The following is a 17,314-nucleotide window of genomic DNA, read 5'->3' on the forward strand; positions in this document are numbered from 1 at the left end:
TTAGAAATACTTTTTTGATAGAGAAATCTTTAATATACCAAGATTATAAAGCATAAACAACAAAATATAAGTAAAAAATATAATAAAATTGATTGATTATTGGCTTTTAGTTATTGCAATAAACTTTAAAAAATTTATATATTATTAAAAATTTTCGAGAATTAATATTTGAATAAAAAAATCTAAAACTTATAAAAAGGTAATTTTAGCTAAAAGATTATAACAAGTTATAAATAAATACATGAACAGATATTTAGATTGAGAAACAAAAATAAAAAAGTAAGATAATATTATCAATTATTTATTTATTAATTAATTAATTAGTTTTTATACGAGTGTTAATAATATAATAGTATTTTTTTATTTATTTTAGTAATTTTGAAATACATGAGATAATTGTTCTTAAATAATATTATCTTTCTCTCTAATTTTAATCAATTTAATTATTAGTAGTTTGGTAATATTTGAACACTATCTCCAGGACAGCGTAAGCATGCACAATAATAAAACTTTCCATCAGAGATTTGCTTGCTATCTAGGTTAATTATAAGTTCTTAATTTTCAGTGTGATTTATAAATTTTAACTTCATTTCTGAGCCAATCAAATGGCTTTGATTATTGATATTGCCTTGATTATTATTAATATTTTAGCTGTTTTAAGAGTTCATCTCATTAAGCCTCATTTCTTCATTATTTGAATTCATATTTATATTAGCAGCATTATTACTATTTACATTATTATTTTAATTATTTAATTAACTATTTTATACACTGCTTGCAAAATTGTTATTGTTTATTGGATTCTATTCGCTATTGCCAGGAACTACTTGGTTGCTTGATGAATTTATATTTTACATGTTATTCTATGATTAGGCATTCGAAGAATTTTATAGAGCCGAAGGACCTGGTTTGAATAAAAATTAGATTGATATTACATTGTCTATTTCAATCTAGAAAGACCTATTTTACCAATTTTCATTGGCACTATGAGAAGAGTAGAGTATTCCGTTTGCCGATATGAGATAAGACAGATGACCAATATCGTGGTAGCGACGTGAGGAATAAACATTAGATTCGTCACAAATTCCAATTGCAAACCAATCAGATCTACGAGACAAGATTTTGAAGGTAATCTGTTGATTAGTATCTAAAAGAGGTTTATGAAAATCAACAATAACAAATCTGTCTCTTCTCTTCTTTTTGTACTCTCTAACAAGTGCTATATTTGCAGGTTGATTAACAAATATATCTTGATCTTTGTAAATCTATGAAAACTAGAAAGGTTGATTTTAATTATTTTTTGTTATTATGTTGTTAATTTTTATTATTTCTTGTTAATTTTCATTTTGAATTGATGTTAATTGTCGTTTTAATTCACGATTTTCATTTTCTAATTGGTATATTTTTTAGCTGGATGTCTTTTAGATATTTTCAATGCAAGATTCTATGGTATGGACTGCTAGTTCTCGGCGTTTCATTTTTGTTTAACACCTATGACATAAGACTGGGATTTCCTGGCATGTCTGATTGTGAAGGAAGTGATCATTCAAGCAGCACTCATAGTTGCAGCCTTAACATCTGACTATTCTTTCTCCACAGCAGTCTTCATGATCTCTAATTTCTTTTTATTTGATCTTTTTACTGCACCAAGAGCAATCTAAGATTAATTCAGGACATTTCTAATTATGATCCATTTAGTCTTTAAATTAGAAAATATCACCACATAAATCACAAATTATTTCCTTCTAATCGCATGCCTCCTCATGTTCTTCAATTATCTTTTTTTTGATTTATTATTCACACCAGCGACACTTAGAAAGCACATACTCACATTCTTCTTGAATGTGCTTATCTAATATTTTCTTAATCATCTACTATCCACAGCCTAAGACAGGACAAATTTCTATTTTATATTCGCAGCTATCTTCGTGCTTAATAACTTACTCATATCTTATTATTTCTTCACATCCGTTTTTCTTATTTGTGCAGAAAAATTATAGCTTATCAAGCATATTCTTTAACATAGGCACACAACGCATCTCTCTAAAATTCTTGCAAAGAGGACAGGTATTAGGATGCCTAATAAGCCACTCTCTAATGCAAACTGTGCAGAAGTGATTTAAGCAATTTCCACAAGCAATAGGATTCTAATAAATATGCATACAAATAGTACATTTAACAAAATCAATATTTTCAGTTGAAACAGCAAGATTTTCTGTTCCAAAAATAAAATCCTTCTCTTCTTGATTCTAAAAAATGATGGTACTATCATTATCTGAGTCAAGAATATTGCTACTATTAATGTTGCTTTATTGATTTGAAGAAGAAATTCCGATCGGACTCATGTTAATGACTTAGCTTTCAATAATTAGATGATTAGCTCCTCTGTTGCTGTTAGTTATATACGAATAGCTTGTAGACCTACTTGGCTACTAATTCCTCTAACCATTTCTCTCTAAATCATCTCTCCTCATAAAAATGACTCTATTATTTACCAAATTAGGATTTAGAGGATTGCTGTTAATTGCAGGTTATTGCATATTATATGCAGGATAATTATAAAAGTTAAAATTGGCAGGTTGACTATTAGCTATCTGATTAGAATTTAAATTCATATCCTGACCTTGCCTTGCCAATCTAATTTAAAAAAATTAATCATGCAGAATTCTGTTACTGCTACTAGAGTTGTTATTATGATTATTATTACTATTTGAACTAGTATTCGTGCTTTAACTATTCATAGAGAAATCGATGTCTCTTTTACTTTAATTGGAATAATTTAGAGAAAAATTTTTTTCTTCTTTTTTTTAAATTATTTTCTGATTTTTGATATTCGAATTACTTTCAATTTAACTATATGCCTGAACAATCGAAAACCCCTCCTTCTTATTTCTAATAATTTATTTAGTATAGGTTGATATATTAATTGATTGATTAATTTAATGAAGGTATTTTTCCTCAAAATTATATTTATTATTTATTTATTTGTTAACTTTTTTTCTTTATATTTTATTAGCTAATCAAAATTGTTATGATAATATCAAAAATCTTTTACATATAACTTTTTTCAATGTTAATATGCTGACATTAATTTTAAATTTTTAAAAGCAAAAGACTTATTGATGTTTTTTTTTTCATTTCTGATGCTTTATTTTATATGTGTCTCTTTCATTTAATTTCTTTTTTATAATATTGAGTCATGTAACAAAATCCTTTCAAATTAAAAATAAAACCTGATTGACTGGCTAATCATCTTGTTTGTTTTTTAATCATATTCTTAAGTAAAAATGCATTTATGAATGAATGTTGATAAAATTTTATAAACTAATAATTATAATTTAGTATTAAATACTTTTTAAATTTTTTCTCTAAAAGTAATAAAAAACTACTACGTTTGTACAAAATTTCATGAAAATTTTTTATTTTAATTTATCATCCTTTATTTTTTTTTACTTTATTTAGCCAAACTTGATCTATTTATAGACTTTTAAGAAAGGAATAAAAAATAAATATCTTAATTAATTAAAAGTATTAGTAAATTATTAATTAAAGAAATTAAATTTTAAAACAAAAAATTATTTTATTAACTTTAAAATGTATTTTATTATTTTATTTTCATTTAAATTAAACAAGAAAATTAATTTAATAATGAAATTGATTGATTGAATAAACTTTGTTAACCTTTAAATTTTTAGAATTTTATTACTTTTATTAAATTTCTCAAATATTAATTTATTAATAGTTCAAGAACAATAATAAGCAACTAAAGTGTTTATCAAATTCAAGTAAAATAATATATTTTAAGTAAATATAACTAAATTTAATTTATAAATTACTAATTGCTTGCCAAACATTTGGTAGTTAAATAAGTTAATTAAATTTTCAAGGTAGAAGCATATGAATTATTATTTTTTATTATATTATATCACAAATCAAAATATATTTTAAGTTCTCTATTACAAAATAATGCTTAGTAATGTTTCCTATATGTAATATTATGTGTACTAATCTTTCTCATTAATTTCTTTAATTTCTCAAACAATAAGATATAATTAAAAAATATATCATATAAATATTATTTTTTGATTCTCTTATTAAAGTGGTTATCCTAATTCTAAAAAAATATATCAAAACAAAGCAATTAATTTGTTTGTTAAAAAATAAAATTAATATTACTTTATGCATCTAAAAATAAGTATTTTTTAATTAAAATAAACTTATTTTTATCATTTATGAAATTATAATAAAAATTCAACCTAATATAATTTTATTTTTTAATAAATTTAGATTAATATTAAAGAATTTGTGGTAATTAAAATTTGTTGATTTATTAAACCAAAAATTAATAAAATAACATTAAAAAATTAAAAAATTTATTTTATTTATTAAAAATTTTTTAATTTAATTTTATAAGAACTGAAATGAATATATTTGGAAGTGTTGAAATGTAATTTTATTTAAATTAATACAAATTTTATGAATTAATATACACTTTATTGAAAGCATAGTTTAAATTGAAATACAGAGTTTTTTAATATGGGTTTGAGTGTTTGTTTTGTGCAAAAAATTGAATTATTTTTAATTATCTTTTGTTTCTAAAAATACTACTAAGATATTTTATCTTTTTAGTGTTTTTAATAATTTATAATACTATTTAATTATTTAATAATTAATGTTTGATTATTTTGTTAAATTTTTAATAGCCTTGAGTTTGATAATTACTTTAATTAGTTTTGGATTATCTATGGAAAAATATGGATGGATTATTTTTTATTTGCTTTTTATTTAGGTTATTAATTGATTTTCAATTAGAAATTAACTTAAAATCAAATTAATAGTTAATTCTGATGATTGAGCCAAGAGTAGAACTCTTAACTTCAGTTAACCAATTAGGATAAGAATTAATCAGATCGTTAAGCTTGGTTTCTGCTATTATAAAATTAGTATTTGTGTTTTTGGATATGTAGTCAATAATATTCATTTTAAAGATGTTGCTAACGTTTCTGCTTTCAAAGTACTCTCTTACACAGGTAGCGATGGCTGAGAGAGGAACTGATGAAATCATTTGTTCTTAGTTTTATTATGCCAAAAGGAGAGTGAATTCGTCTTTTAATTAATTCTACTTTTATTATAAACCCTCCTTAATTGTTTCTGTGAGCTTTTAAGAAATGTAAGCAGGTTACTCACTACTAGCATTTTAAGCTTGTTTTTCAGAATAGTAGAGGCGTTGCTTGAAATCAGCTAAACGGGATTCTTTCCATGACTGATAAGAACCAATATTTTCTAAAAATGACAATTCAACAAACATATCTTGTTATTTATATTTATTTAATTTCAAACTTAGTTGGTAGAGGTTTGGTTAAACGTTCATTATGGATTACATTTTCAAAATTGTTAAACCGTTGATTTAAGAAATTAATTCGCTTAAGTAAGCACAGTTTTTTCTCATCATTATTTCATCAATTTTGCTCATCAAAGTTAATAATTCCTAATTTTATGCATTTTTTAATTCTACTGCTTTTGATCCTAGTAGACTTCTGTAACGATCTTTGAGAGATCCACGGTTAAGAATGGCGTTTAATTTATTGTTACGGGCTGGACTAAGTGCTTTTTTAGTTTCATCCTTATTGCTTTGGATTTATGAAATGAGTTTGGAAACATTCTCAGAAAGAGTTGTTGATTTTTTATCATCAACGAGTAAGGATTTGACTGAATCAAATTTATTTATTTTAATGCTACATTAGCTACTTCCTTTCTTTAATTGCTTATTTTTACTGATACCCTTAATGAGTTTTAAAGTTTTAATATTTTAAATATCTTCTTCTTCATCTTCTTCTTTATTACCTTTTAAGTGGTTTAATTTATTGTAAGGCTTTTCAAGAGTCATTTCTGATGGCATCTCATTAAAAAATGATTCATTTACGCCATCATCTTAATCCTCAAAGAGTGTTTTATTATACTTTGAGTCAATTGGGATTGAACTGTGACTCTTCTTGAAAGATAAGAGGCGTTGAGTCATTTAACTTTCTTCGTTACAAGTTGAAGGTTCTTCCTCCAATTTGTTAATTTTTTGTTACAAATTTTAATTTTCTAAAGTGGTTGTGGAAGGAGGAATGGAGGAGCATTGAGCAGGAAGTGTAACTTCCTTGCTTTCTAGTTTAGTTGGGGTAAAGTAGAAGTATAAGTTGGTTTGGTTCATCATTTTTAACAGCTCAAATCTGGAAATGTTTGTTGGTGTGATTTATAATTGATTTACACTTACTTATTGCTTTGTTTGTGAATGCAAAAAGATATAGCTTTTCTCTTCCAGGTTTGATCGTATTTGTATTTTATTTGTAATTAATTATTTCCTTTGATATTTTTCATTCAATTCTAATATTTATTAACGTTTTCTTCGTACCTATAAATCTTCTCTTTCCCCCTCCAAATAACTTTAAATTTTTTTTCCATACCGCTAAAGCCTCCATTTTTTGGACATTGCACCTCTCTTAATATTACACATTTATTGTTCTCCCTAGATAGAAAACTTGCTCTTTATGTGTTCTGATCACTTTTTTAAAATTGTTTTCTTACAAATATTCAAACATTTAACGAATTCAAATTTCATTTTTTTTAGGTGGATCTAAATATCTTTCTTATAATAATTATTTTTTCTCGCGGGCGCGCAATTAGATTATATTAACTTAAGGGTAATTGCATTCATTTGAGCAAAGAAAAAAAAAAACACACCGAAGATTCTTAGTTTTGATCAAAAAGATTTAAAACAATTTTCAAATTTTAATTTTGTTTGATTTAAAAAAATAAATTTAAAATTAGTTTTTCTTACTTATTTTTGACCGTTAAACTTCAACAACATCTAAAAGCAATTATTTTATCTATAAAAATTCAAGGAAATAATTTAGATTGTTTTCATATCTATTTCGCTTCTCAAAAAAAAAAAAAATTAAATTTATTTCCCTCAATTTAATAATTATTCAAATTTATTTTAATTCGACATAAATTTGACAAATCTAAACTTTAACTATCAAATATTAAATGTTGATATAAATTTAATTTGATTTTGTTTAAATCTGCATACTTTGTTGATATTCAATCTCACTTTAGCATGTTTTAAATGTTAAAAAGTATTTATTGATTATATTTTGTTAATTATTTTTCTAAGTGAAATTTTAAAAATAGTTAAAAATAATAGAATATTTTAATAAAAATTGTATTTTAAATTTTACAACAAATAGTTTTAAATTAGAATCAAGAATTTAGAACAATAATATTAAATACAATTTAATATATTTAAAATTAAAAATCTATATTTTATCATCATACTTTATTAGTATTAATGATATTTAAAATTAAAATTAATGATATTGATAAATAAATATACTTACAAATAAAAATTTTAAATAAATTTAAATTTAGTCTTAATTATTTGAATTTTGAATAGTTTATTTATTTAACTATACTTTGAAAATTATTTTTTACCAATTTAATTTAAACTTTATATAATAAAAATTTAATAAAATTTAAATAATTTATCTTAGATATTTAAATCAAAATTTAAATTTAAAAGTTTAAAAATTATTAACAAAGTTGCTTTTAATAATTTTAAATTTATTAAATTAATATTGATTGAAATATTAAAATAACAATAGTCAAATGGTTATTTTATTTGTTTTTTATCATAAAATTATTATCATTAATATTTAAAATAATTTCCACTTTAATTTAATTAAATAAAGTTAACAATTTATATTGTGCTGAGAAAATTATTTTAGGAAATTAATTAAAGATATTTGTGAAAATAAAATAATTTACTTAAAAAAATAATTTATTTAACAATCAATAAGTTTTAAAATATTTAAAATAATATAAACTTATTTAAATAGGTTTTCTTTAATTAGTATTAAGAAATAAATAAATATTTTAGTTAAACAAAAACAAAAATATTTTTGGAAACAGTTTTAAATTCTATTATTTTCTATGCAATTATATTTTTTATTAATATGTTAAAATTTTAAATTGTTATCTTCTATAAATTTGTAATTTTATTAATTTATTTACTCTAAAATGAAGTAGTTATTGTTGATGATTAATTCCAAGAAACCTAATAATCTGAGAATATTTTTTTACTCTCAAGAAAAATTAAAATAAAGGTTTTCTAAAGAATGATAAAAAATAAGAGGGAAGTAAAATTAATTAGATAATGTTCTTCTGCTTTTTATTTCTTTAAATAAATATAAAAAAATTAGTTTACACTGCAATCAAAATTATAAAAAATTAAAAGAATAAATACCAAATGATTAATTTTTTAAAAGTTGATTTATCTTTTTAATTTCTCTACAAATACAACTTTTTAACTAAAAAATGATAAATATTTATTTAGAATGAAAACAATCCAAAAATATTAATAAATATATAAATATAAAATAGTGTGAATAATGTATTGTTTTATTATTGTAATTTAATGATATTTTGATTTTTATAACATTTTTAGTGGCTCAAAGATCTTCGTATAAATCATATACAACTAAATTCGGATTATTTATAAGAAATGAAGATATGTTGTTTTTGAAGGCTATTTAAAAATAAAGGGTTTCATGAACTATTTTATTGAAACTTTCTGATACTTTGACAATCTCATTGAAATTATTATATTATTTGAAATAATTTATTATTTATTATCTTTTTTGGATATGTTTTTACTCATTTTCTATGACGTTATTTTTAAGCACACTGATTAGAAATAGATTAATTTCTTTTTTGTATTACTGTTCCAAAATAATATCAATATTAATGGATTTTTTTGTTTCAAGGGCTGCTAAATATAATTTTTCTGCTTATTTACTTTAATTGATACAATTGAAAATGATCTCTACATGTTAATTTACAATTTGTATCAGGAATTGATTATTATAGCAAATTGATATAAACCCTTCATTTTATTCGAGTAGCTGATTTATAATTTCAAAGTCGCTATCAAGTAATAAATTTTGTTTTAAATTACAGATATAAATTTCAAAGTGGTAGAATCCTCTAACGCATTTAATATCAATTTAAGATAAATTGGATACTGATAATTATCTATTTTAAATTTTAAAATATATCCAAATAATTGATTTACATATCATCAGTAAGCTATTAAAAATTAAAATTACTAAGTAGATTTATTTATAATCTTGGATTTCTGTAAACTCTTTTTCATGTGTTATTAAAGTTATCAATTATATCTAAATTACTGTTTAGAAGAGAGTAAAAATTCCTACATTTATTTTATTCATCTAGACATAAAGGAGCATATAAAGTTAATTGAAGTCTTTTTTAAGTAATGGCAACAAATAGCATAATTACCCTCCTAGGAGTAATTAATCAAGTGATCCTACTATAAAAGAATCAAAGACATTTGAAGAGCTGGATAAGATCTTTAAATAAATAATTTAGATACTGAATAACGCAACTAGATAGGAGAGATAATTAATTTATACTATAGCAACAACAAATGTTAATGAAAATCCAAAAGAAAAGATGGACTCAAAAACAATTAGCGCAGTTTCAAAAAAATTATAATTCTTCTAAAATACAAACATCTTTAGATAATTTAGGTTAGTAATGAAATAAAAAATCAGGCTAGCTATCAATAATAATTAATTTATTTAAGTCAAAACTGAATCATTTAGTATAAGTTAAGTCATCAAAAGTATTCCAATTAATGCAAAAAAATACCTTTTTAATTACAGTTAACAAACGAGAGTTTTCTAAATCTAAATTAACTATTAGTAATCATATGAAAGGTAAAATAAGTTTCTATTTAATTATGATTATTCTGAAAGAGTAAAAAGAGTATAGTCAAATTATAACAAGCAGCAGAAACTCTAGAAAAAAGTCTATTTTAAATTATAGTGATTCTCAGAGTATTTTTAATAAATTAAAATCAGTTAAATTAATAAAGAAGTGAGGTTTAAAGCAAATAGAATGTCATTGTAGATGTTTTATGGATTTTGAAAAAACTCTATAGTTATTAAAATTTTAAATATAAAATCCCCCAAAGCAATTATTTTAAACAATAATCCAGCTTACTAACTAGCTCTTATTTGATTTATGATAAGTTCTTTGAGATAGCCTTTTTCATCTAATGTATAGTTGGGTTTTAGAATCTAGCAACTTGAGTCAATTACTTAGTTGTTTAGCTCTATTTAATTAGGAATCATTATGTTTGTTAATGTACTTTTTAATTATTTTTATATTTATGAATATTTATTTAATTAAAATAATATAAATATTTATTAGCTTTTTGTAAATTTATAAAGCACAAAAGCTCTTAAAAGAAACATTTAATATAATAATTTAATAACTCATTTACATAATTCAACCATTCAAGATTATTCCCTAATCAAGCTAATCAATTGAATAAATTTCAATTGTAGAATTCAATATAAAGTTAAATTAATTTTTCTAAATGCTCATCTTTTGTTTTTGTTGCTGTAAAATTATTGCTAATTTATTTTAAATTTTAAAACTGCGTTATAAATTCATTATTATTTTTCTTTTGAATTAAAATCAGAAATCATTAGATTCGAGTTATATTAGAGTAAAAAAAATAATTCTAATTAATTTTGATATTTAAATAAATTTAAATTTTAAATTTCCGTTACAACTGCACTACTGTTAAGTAAGGAAAAATTCTTTCTATAAAGGATAGTTTTGATAATAAAATAGAATAAGGTGAATTCATTAGCTTATTACTCAGTAAAATTTATGCGATTATATAAAAAAAATATAAAAACTAAGTAGATTATAATTAATTAATTGATAGGAAATATTTATGTAGATTTTTTCTATTGTTAGAGGAAGTAGTAAAGTAGATATCAAAGGTTGGCTTTTTAAACATGCTTCAAATAATATTCAAAAATATTCAATTAATTTAGATTTAATCAATTCTCTATTTATTTTTAAATTTGCTACCTTTTTTATTATTTTCAAGTAAAATGATAATTTGATATAAATTAAATTAAAATACTTTATAAATAAAATACAAAATAAAACAGATTTATGTTTTTTGTTAATTTTTTGGATAAAAATCATTCAAATTATGATTTTTTATAAATAAATTTATTATAATTAAAAGTTAAAGAAAAATTTCATTGAAATCATTTTTTAAAGATGAGTTTGTAAATTATTTCAGTCATCAAAAAGGTCATAAATTAATGAAGTAGGATTATTATACAGGAGTGGAGAAATCTGCTTATTAAAGGCGTTCATAAAGCAGATTAAACTCTCTTTGTTGTAACTCTAAAGAATTTATTCAACTTTTACATAGTTTTTTAATGGAAGCAGATTTTCAATAATCTAACTCTTCTTATTTATACTTATTAACTCTTCCTTGTTTACCATATTTTTTAGCTATTAAAAGTTAAATTTTACTACAAGTTGTTTATCTTCTGTTAAATTTTTGCTAAGTAACACATTTATAGATTGGCTCTTATTAGTGCTTACTAATTCTTAATAAATCTAATAACTTAATTATAGGCATTTGGAGTCTTAAATTTCCATTTAAAAGTTTCCGTACTAGTTAATTAGGATGAGAGATTATTTGAATATTATTTATGTATATCTTTTATTTTCTCTCATTACTTAAGCTATAATTTCAATATTTTTTTTATCTAGCTCAAAATGAGAAGTATTATACAATATCAAATTAACAATTGAGTTTTTCATATTGTTTATAATTGAAAAACTCTCTTTATCTACAAATGTCAATTAACTTACATAACTAGATTTCTTATACTGGGCTATGTAAGATTTTAAAATGGCTATAAAGCTATTTAAGACAAACAAGCCTAATTAGATTTCTTAAACAGAATACTCTTACAAAAGATTGCTTTCAGTAAAAAATAGAAATCCTAAATTAATAAAGTAATAGATGTAGAAGAGGACTTAATTTATCTTATTAAATTTGTTAAAGTAGATCATGTCTATTTAGTTAATGTCTTTTTGCATGAGTGGAAGTAAAAGACTTGTTTTACATCCAAAGAACATTTATTCAACTAAACTGATTGTTCTAGGGTCAATAATTTCAGTGCATTAAACTTGCTCTTTGACTATGATTAAACTCAGAAAATAAAGGATACAAGCAACAAAGATTATACTTTTTATTTCTAATATGTAAAAGCAAAATAGAATAGACTAGCAGAATTAGAAAGAAAGCTCAATAATATTAGCTATTATGTGTAAAGCTCTTTGTTTTGAATATAAAATACAAATCTAATAGTAGCTACTGTTTACATAAATAAATGAGACACAATTCCAAATTAAAATTGCCCCGAATAAAAATCTATTTAAGGAATCATCAGTTGCAATATTTAAGTCTAAAAGAATAAATATTTTAATTACTGAGAAAAACCTTCTAAAAAAGAACCAGCTAGTTATTTAATTAAATTATTTTTTAACATCTTCAATTTCTAATTATTAAAAGCATTGATTTTTCACGATTTAGTGAAATTTCTTTGTTTACTTTATAAAATAAGAAAAATCATCTTGGATCAAGATCTTCATAAATATTTAAAATTTTTGTTATGCAGTCAGAGTCAAATTTGTGTACAGTGTTTTATTTACAAAAGCTGGTGAGAATGTGATTGTGTGGAAAGACATGATGCTAGTTTACATTAGAATACAAATAAAGAGATTTAATAAAATGCATGAGTCACTTTCATAATAATATAAGTTTATAAAATAGCATAGGACTACTAAAAATCTAGCTACAGAGTCAAATTAGTAGATACATTTGTCAACAGTATTCATATCATTAATTTTTTCAACTACTCTCATACATCTTTAAATGAACATCCCAGTAGTATCCTAAAATTTAGGGTTTTCATTTTATTAAACTTTAATTTTTAGTGGAATTTCCTTTGGAGCAATTTCTAAATCCATTTTGCTAATTTTTTATTTTTTTAATTTTAAATTAATTATTAGTCATACTTATATGAATATTCGATCCATAAAAACAATAATAAAGGATAAATTTGAGTTAAAATTGTTAATCATATTTTTTAATCTGATGATTTCAATTATGTTATACTATAAAAAAAGTAAATCATTCTCTAAATTTCTAAAATAATAAGTAAAATCTTTTATTTAATTTTAATTTTTAAATTAATTTACTTCTAACTTTTAACATTTCAAAATTGTTTTATTATTTATTTTTAAAGAAAATTAACAACTATGTTAGTTATTATATAAATTTTTTAAGATAGACAATCTTTTACTTTTAACTTTTACTAGTAATTTATTTGCCTTGTCAGATTGAGCCCACCTTATAATAAATACTTTTTATTTATTAAATCATTAAATTATGCAATAATGTAAATATCTTATATCATTACATACCTTATCTCTTTTATTTTAAGGTGGTTAAATGACATAATTCAGCCTATTTCATTCATTTTAAGTCATTTGAATTTATGTTTAGCAAGTAGTTGCTTTGAGTATGTAGAATAATCAGAAAAACTCTAAAATTATCAATGTATTAGGTTTTCTGTAAAAAAGAATTTCACTATTCTTTGATAAAAAAATCAAAGAAAAATGTAAATTATTTTAATTTTTAAAAATTAACTTCAAAAAAACAAAATATTTTTAATTTAATTTGCTTTGAAGGAGAAGTTTATTTAAAAAAAGCTAGAGTAAATTTTATTTATTTGATTAATTCTAAATACAAAAATATTTATTTTAGCCACTAAATTATATAATTTATATTTTGCTTTAAATATATAAAAATCTTGAAAATTTTGAGAAGTGATAAATTGATAGCTGAATATATTAAATGCAAATTAAATATATTAATCTAAAAGTTAAAATTATATATAAAATTCATTACTTGATACTATAAATATTCGTATGCAAAATAACAAGAATAATTAGGTTATAAAAAATTTAATTAATTATTTTTGATGGATGGATAGATAGATGACACAATATTAATAATGCATTAAAAAATAAATATTAAATATTTTTACAATTGGAATTGCTCTAATATTATTAATACGTATTTTAAACCAATTATATAAAAAATGCATTATATCTAAATTTTAAAACAAATGTAGCTTGGTTAAGCTATATTTTTCTACTTATCAAATAACTCTCCAAAATTTAATTAATAAACTATAAATTCCAAATATTGTCTTAGACAAATATGAAGGTTTCAAATCTCGAAACATTAATTATCACTAAAAAGTATATTTTTGTGGCTTAAATAAATGGCTATTTTTACTTTTCATATATTAAATAGCTGTAATATCACTTTGGAACTAATTTTATACTTAAGAAATGAGGTAGTAGAACTATTTATTTAAATGACTGCTTTGGTCTATTATATTAATATAAACTAATTAATTTATTAGATACTAATTTATTTTCAATTTACAAAAACCTTTTACTAGCAATATTTCAATGACGAAATTTTAATTTAAAGCAGTCTTTAATAACCCTTGGTTAAGTTTTACACTTTTATATTTACACGAAACACTTATCATTTATTAAAGCACAATTGTTTAGAGTATAATTACAAATTTATTAAATTCATAACAAAAAATTAAAATAAATAAATTTAAAAAAAATATTAAATTATTTGTATTTAAGTTAATAATAATTAAATTTATTTTATAAACACTAAATATCAATATATTATTAAAAATATTTTTATTCTTTTTTAATAAAATGTTATTATTTCAAGATGCTAAAAATTTCTTAAGCTGAGCATTTAAATACTTGTTAGAAATGTAAGCTTCTTAGCTGAAGCTGTTAATTGCCTTTTATACTATTTCTTGAATTTCTGGAAGGTTTTTAGATTCATCTAAAATCTTGAAGAGAATCATTTTATTGAACTCTGGATGGAACTAGAATGTAAGTGCTCTATTTCTGATAGACATTCCCTCTATCTCTACTTTATCTGAAAAAGAAATTAACTTAGCTTCTCTTGCTAACTCATAAACATAATCACCATGGCATTTGATAGAGTAAAAAGGCTAGGGTAGAACTTTGCTGAGATTAAGTTTATCATTAACATCAATGTCGTTGAATTTAATTTAATCTCTAAATTTGTAAAAGTTTTTATGAGGCATTCTAGAAGCTTTTCCACCACATCCATGACCAACTGCTTGATGACCCCAGCAAACTCCAAGTAACTTTTGATCCTATTTTGTTAAATAAAAAGATAATTTTAACAGATTTTATTGAAATTCAATTATATTACATTTTCTTATTCAGGATATATAATTTTGTTAAAGATATCATAAGAGAAAGGCACCCAAGGCATAGAGGTATCATAAGCATCATAATGGCTTCCTGTAATAACAAATCCTTTAATTTTTTTAAAGAGCTCTTCTTCGAATGGTTTCATTTCTAATAAATTAAATGTTATCCATTTTTAGTTCTCACCTTGCAAAAAACCCTAAAAAAGTCCTTCATACATATTTACCCAATGTTTTTTGTCTTCTGAATTTAAAATGCAAAATAGAGTCTTTTAAGCTTTTAAATTTTACTTTGCATATTCTATTATATTGTGATCTTAGAAGAATTACTTTGTTTATTATTACACATTTTCTGAATTTAATTCAGCCTTATGAAGTGGAAGCTTTTCTTCGAAGAATTGATTGTAATTTATATAATAAATCTTGAAATTTTATCCATCTATTAAAGTGTCGCAGTCATTAATTTCTTTCAATATTGCTGAAAATTTGAAGAAGTGCTCATCTGAGTTCAATAATTTTATGTAATCTTCTTAATTATTCACCTCATAAGAGTAAATTTTTGAGTATAAACCTCTAGCTAAAGCAATGTTGAGAGAAGGGTCAAGGTCCTCAGACAATAAGTCTAATTAGATGTGATTAAGCTATCCAGTTGTCTTATCTTAATCTAAATAGAAATCTAAATTTTACTGTTGATCAGTTTATCTGTAGAAAATTGCAGATACAAATTAGCTAGTCATACTTATTTTGAATTTTAATAATTTTATATACTCCTTTTACTAATGATTAAATCTTTTAATGAATAAGATAGTGATATTTATTCTTTATAAAGTTAGATTCTTTATTAAATCTGTTGTTTTTCTATTAGATATTTTGAAATAAATCAATCAGTTTTCGATACTTTTTGACTTCTATTGACGTAAAGATTTTTAAAAATGTGAAATTACTAGAAAGTAGCTATAAATTTTAACAGAATTATTTCTTAAAAAAATCTAAATAAATGTCTAAATAATAAACAAACAAAAAGATCAAATTATAATCAATATGACATATTTAAAGTTATCTAAGTATTTTTTATACTACCTATTTTATTTCTTTGGGTAATATGATCAATAATTTTTTGAAAAATAGCAAATGGATGAAGTTCATTAAACAAAAAAATCCAAAGCTTATAACATAAAATTTTACAAATAAATTTATAATTATTTATTTAGCTGTTTAAAATAATTCGATTTATTTCATTTTTGAAAAATATTTATATTTATATCAAAAATATTAAATTGAATAAAATTATATCATATTTTATTTTCTTAACTAATACAATTTACCAAATATTTCATTTTCATAATGTAAATATTTGATTTATGTTTATTTATTTTAGCTTTAGTGTTTTTTAGTAGTTTATACTTGATACTTATAAATATCAAAAAAATAAATTACATTTAAGTATTATTAATTTTAGCTATTTTAGGAGAATAAATAAATTTTTAATATTATTTATCATTCCAACAACAAAAACCTTTTATATAATTAAAGAGATTAATTTAAATGAACCTTAGAAGCTCCTTCTTTTTTTTGGATGAACTATGGTATTTTTATATGTTGTAATAAATAATCTTAATAATAAATGCATTTTAAAAAATAATGAAAATTTAATTCATTAATTAATAAATTTAAATTTTAATTTTTATATATTTTTGAATAAATTTAAAAAATAAATAAAGAATTTGCTAATTATATTTATAAATATAGTGATGATTTAAATATTTTAAATAGTAAATAGATAAGTTATTAGTGTATCTCAAATATTTTAATTTAACTAACCTCTCTCTATAAATTAATTTGATTTATTTTTCATTCCATATTATCATAGAGATCAAAAAGTATCAAACCAGGGTTAATAATTTAAAATATGGATATATTTTATTTGTATGTAATTATGTGCAAAATGATTTGTTAGTAGTTATTTTCTTTAAGACATTTAATTAAATCTTTAGAAATATTGGTATTGTAAAACTATTTAGTTATGTCAGAATTTTCTATGTCGAAGATGCTTTAATCAGTGATTGATGTTTATT

General features: G+C 21.7%; 3 protein-coding genes across 3 annotated transcripts; all 3 read right to left on the reverse strand. All coding sequences in view use genetic code 6, as the record gives it.

The window, feature by feature from the left end:
- Nucleotides 1-434: 434 nt before the first annotated feature.
- TTHERM_00242010 (TRAF-type zinc finger protein) lies at nucleotides 435-2,741 on the reverse strand (the record flags this gene model as incomplete). Its single annotated transcript, XM_001024925.3, has 1 exon — nucleotides 435-2,741. The coding sequence occupies one exon, from the start codon at nucleotides 2,739-2,741 to the stop codon at nucleotides 435-437; it is 2,307 nt and encodes a 768-aa protein (XP_001024925.1).
- A 1,959-nt stretch (nucleotides 2,742-4,700) lies between these two features.
- Nucleotides 4,701-6,407, reverse strand: TTHERM_00242020 (hypothetical protein). Its single transcript, XM_001024926.2, has one exon. It carries the CDS (start codon nucleotides 6,200-6,202, stop codon nucleotides 4,805-4,807), a length of 1,398 nt encoding a protein of 465 aa, XP_001024926.1. The 5' UTR covers nucleotides 6,203-6,407; the 3' UTR covers nucleotides 4,701-4,804.
- An 8,310-nt stretch (nucleotides 6,408-14,717) lies between these two features.
- On the reverse strand, nucleotides 14,718-15,976 carry TTHERM_00242040 (class I glutamine amidotransferase domain protein; the record flags this gene model as incomplete). The annotated part of the gene is made up of 2 exons (XM_001024928.1): nucleotides 14,718-15,182; nucleotides 15,242-15,976. 2 exons carry the CDS (start codon nucleotides 15,974-15,976, stop codon nucleotides 14,718-14,720), a joined length of 1,200 nt encoding a protein of 399 aa, XP_001024928.1.
- Nucleotides 15,977-17,314: the final 1,338 nt, after the last annotated feature.

The sequence above is a fragment of the Tetrahymena thermophila genome (genome assembly GCF_000189635.1).
Source record: "Tetrahymena thermophila SB210 genomic scaffold scf_8254373, whole genome shotgun sequence".
Classification (NCBI taxonomy): Eukaryota; Ciliophora; class Oligohymenophorea; order Hymenostomatida; family Tetrahymenidae; genus Tetrahymena; species Tetrahymena thermophila.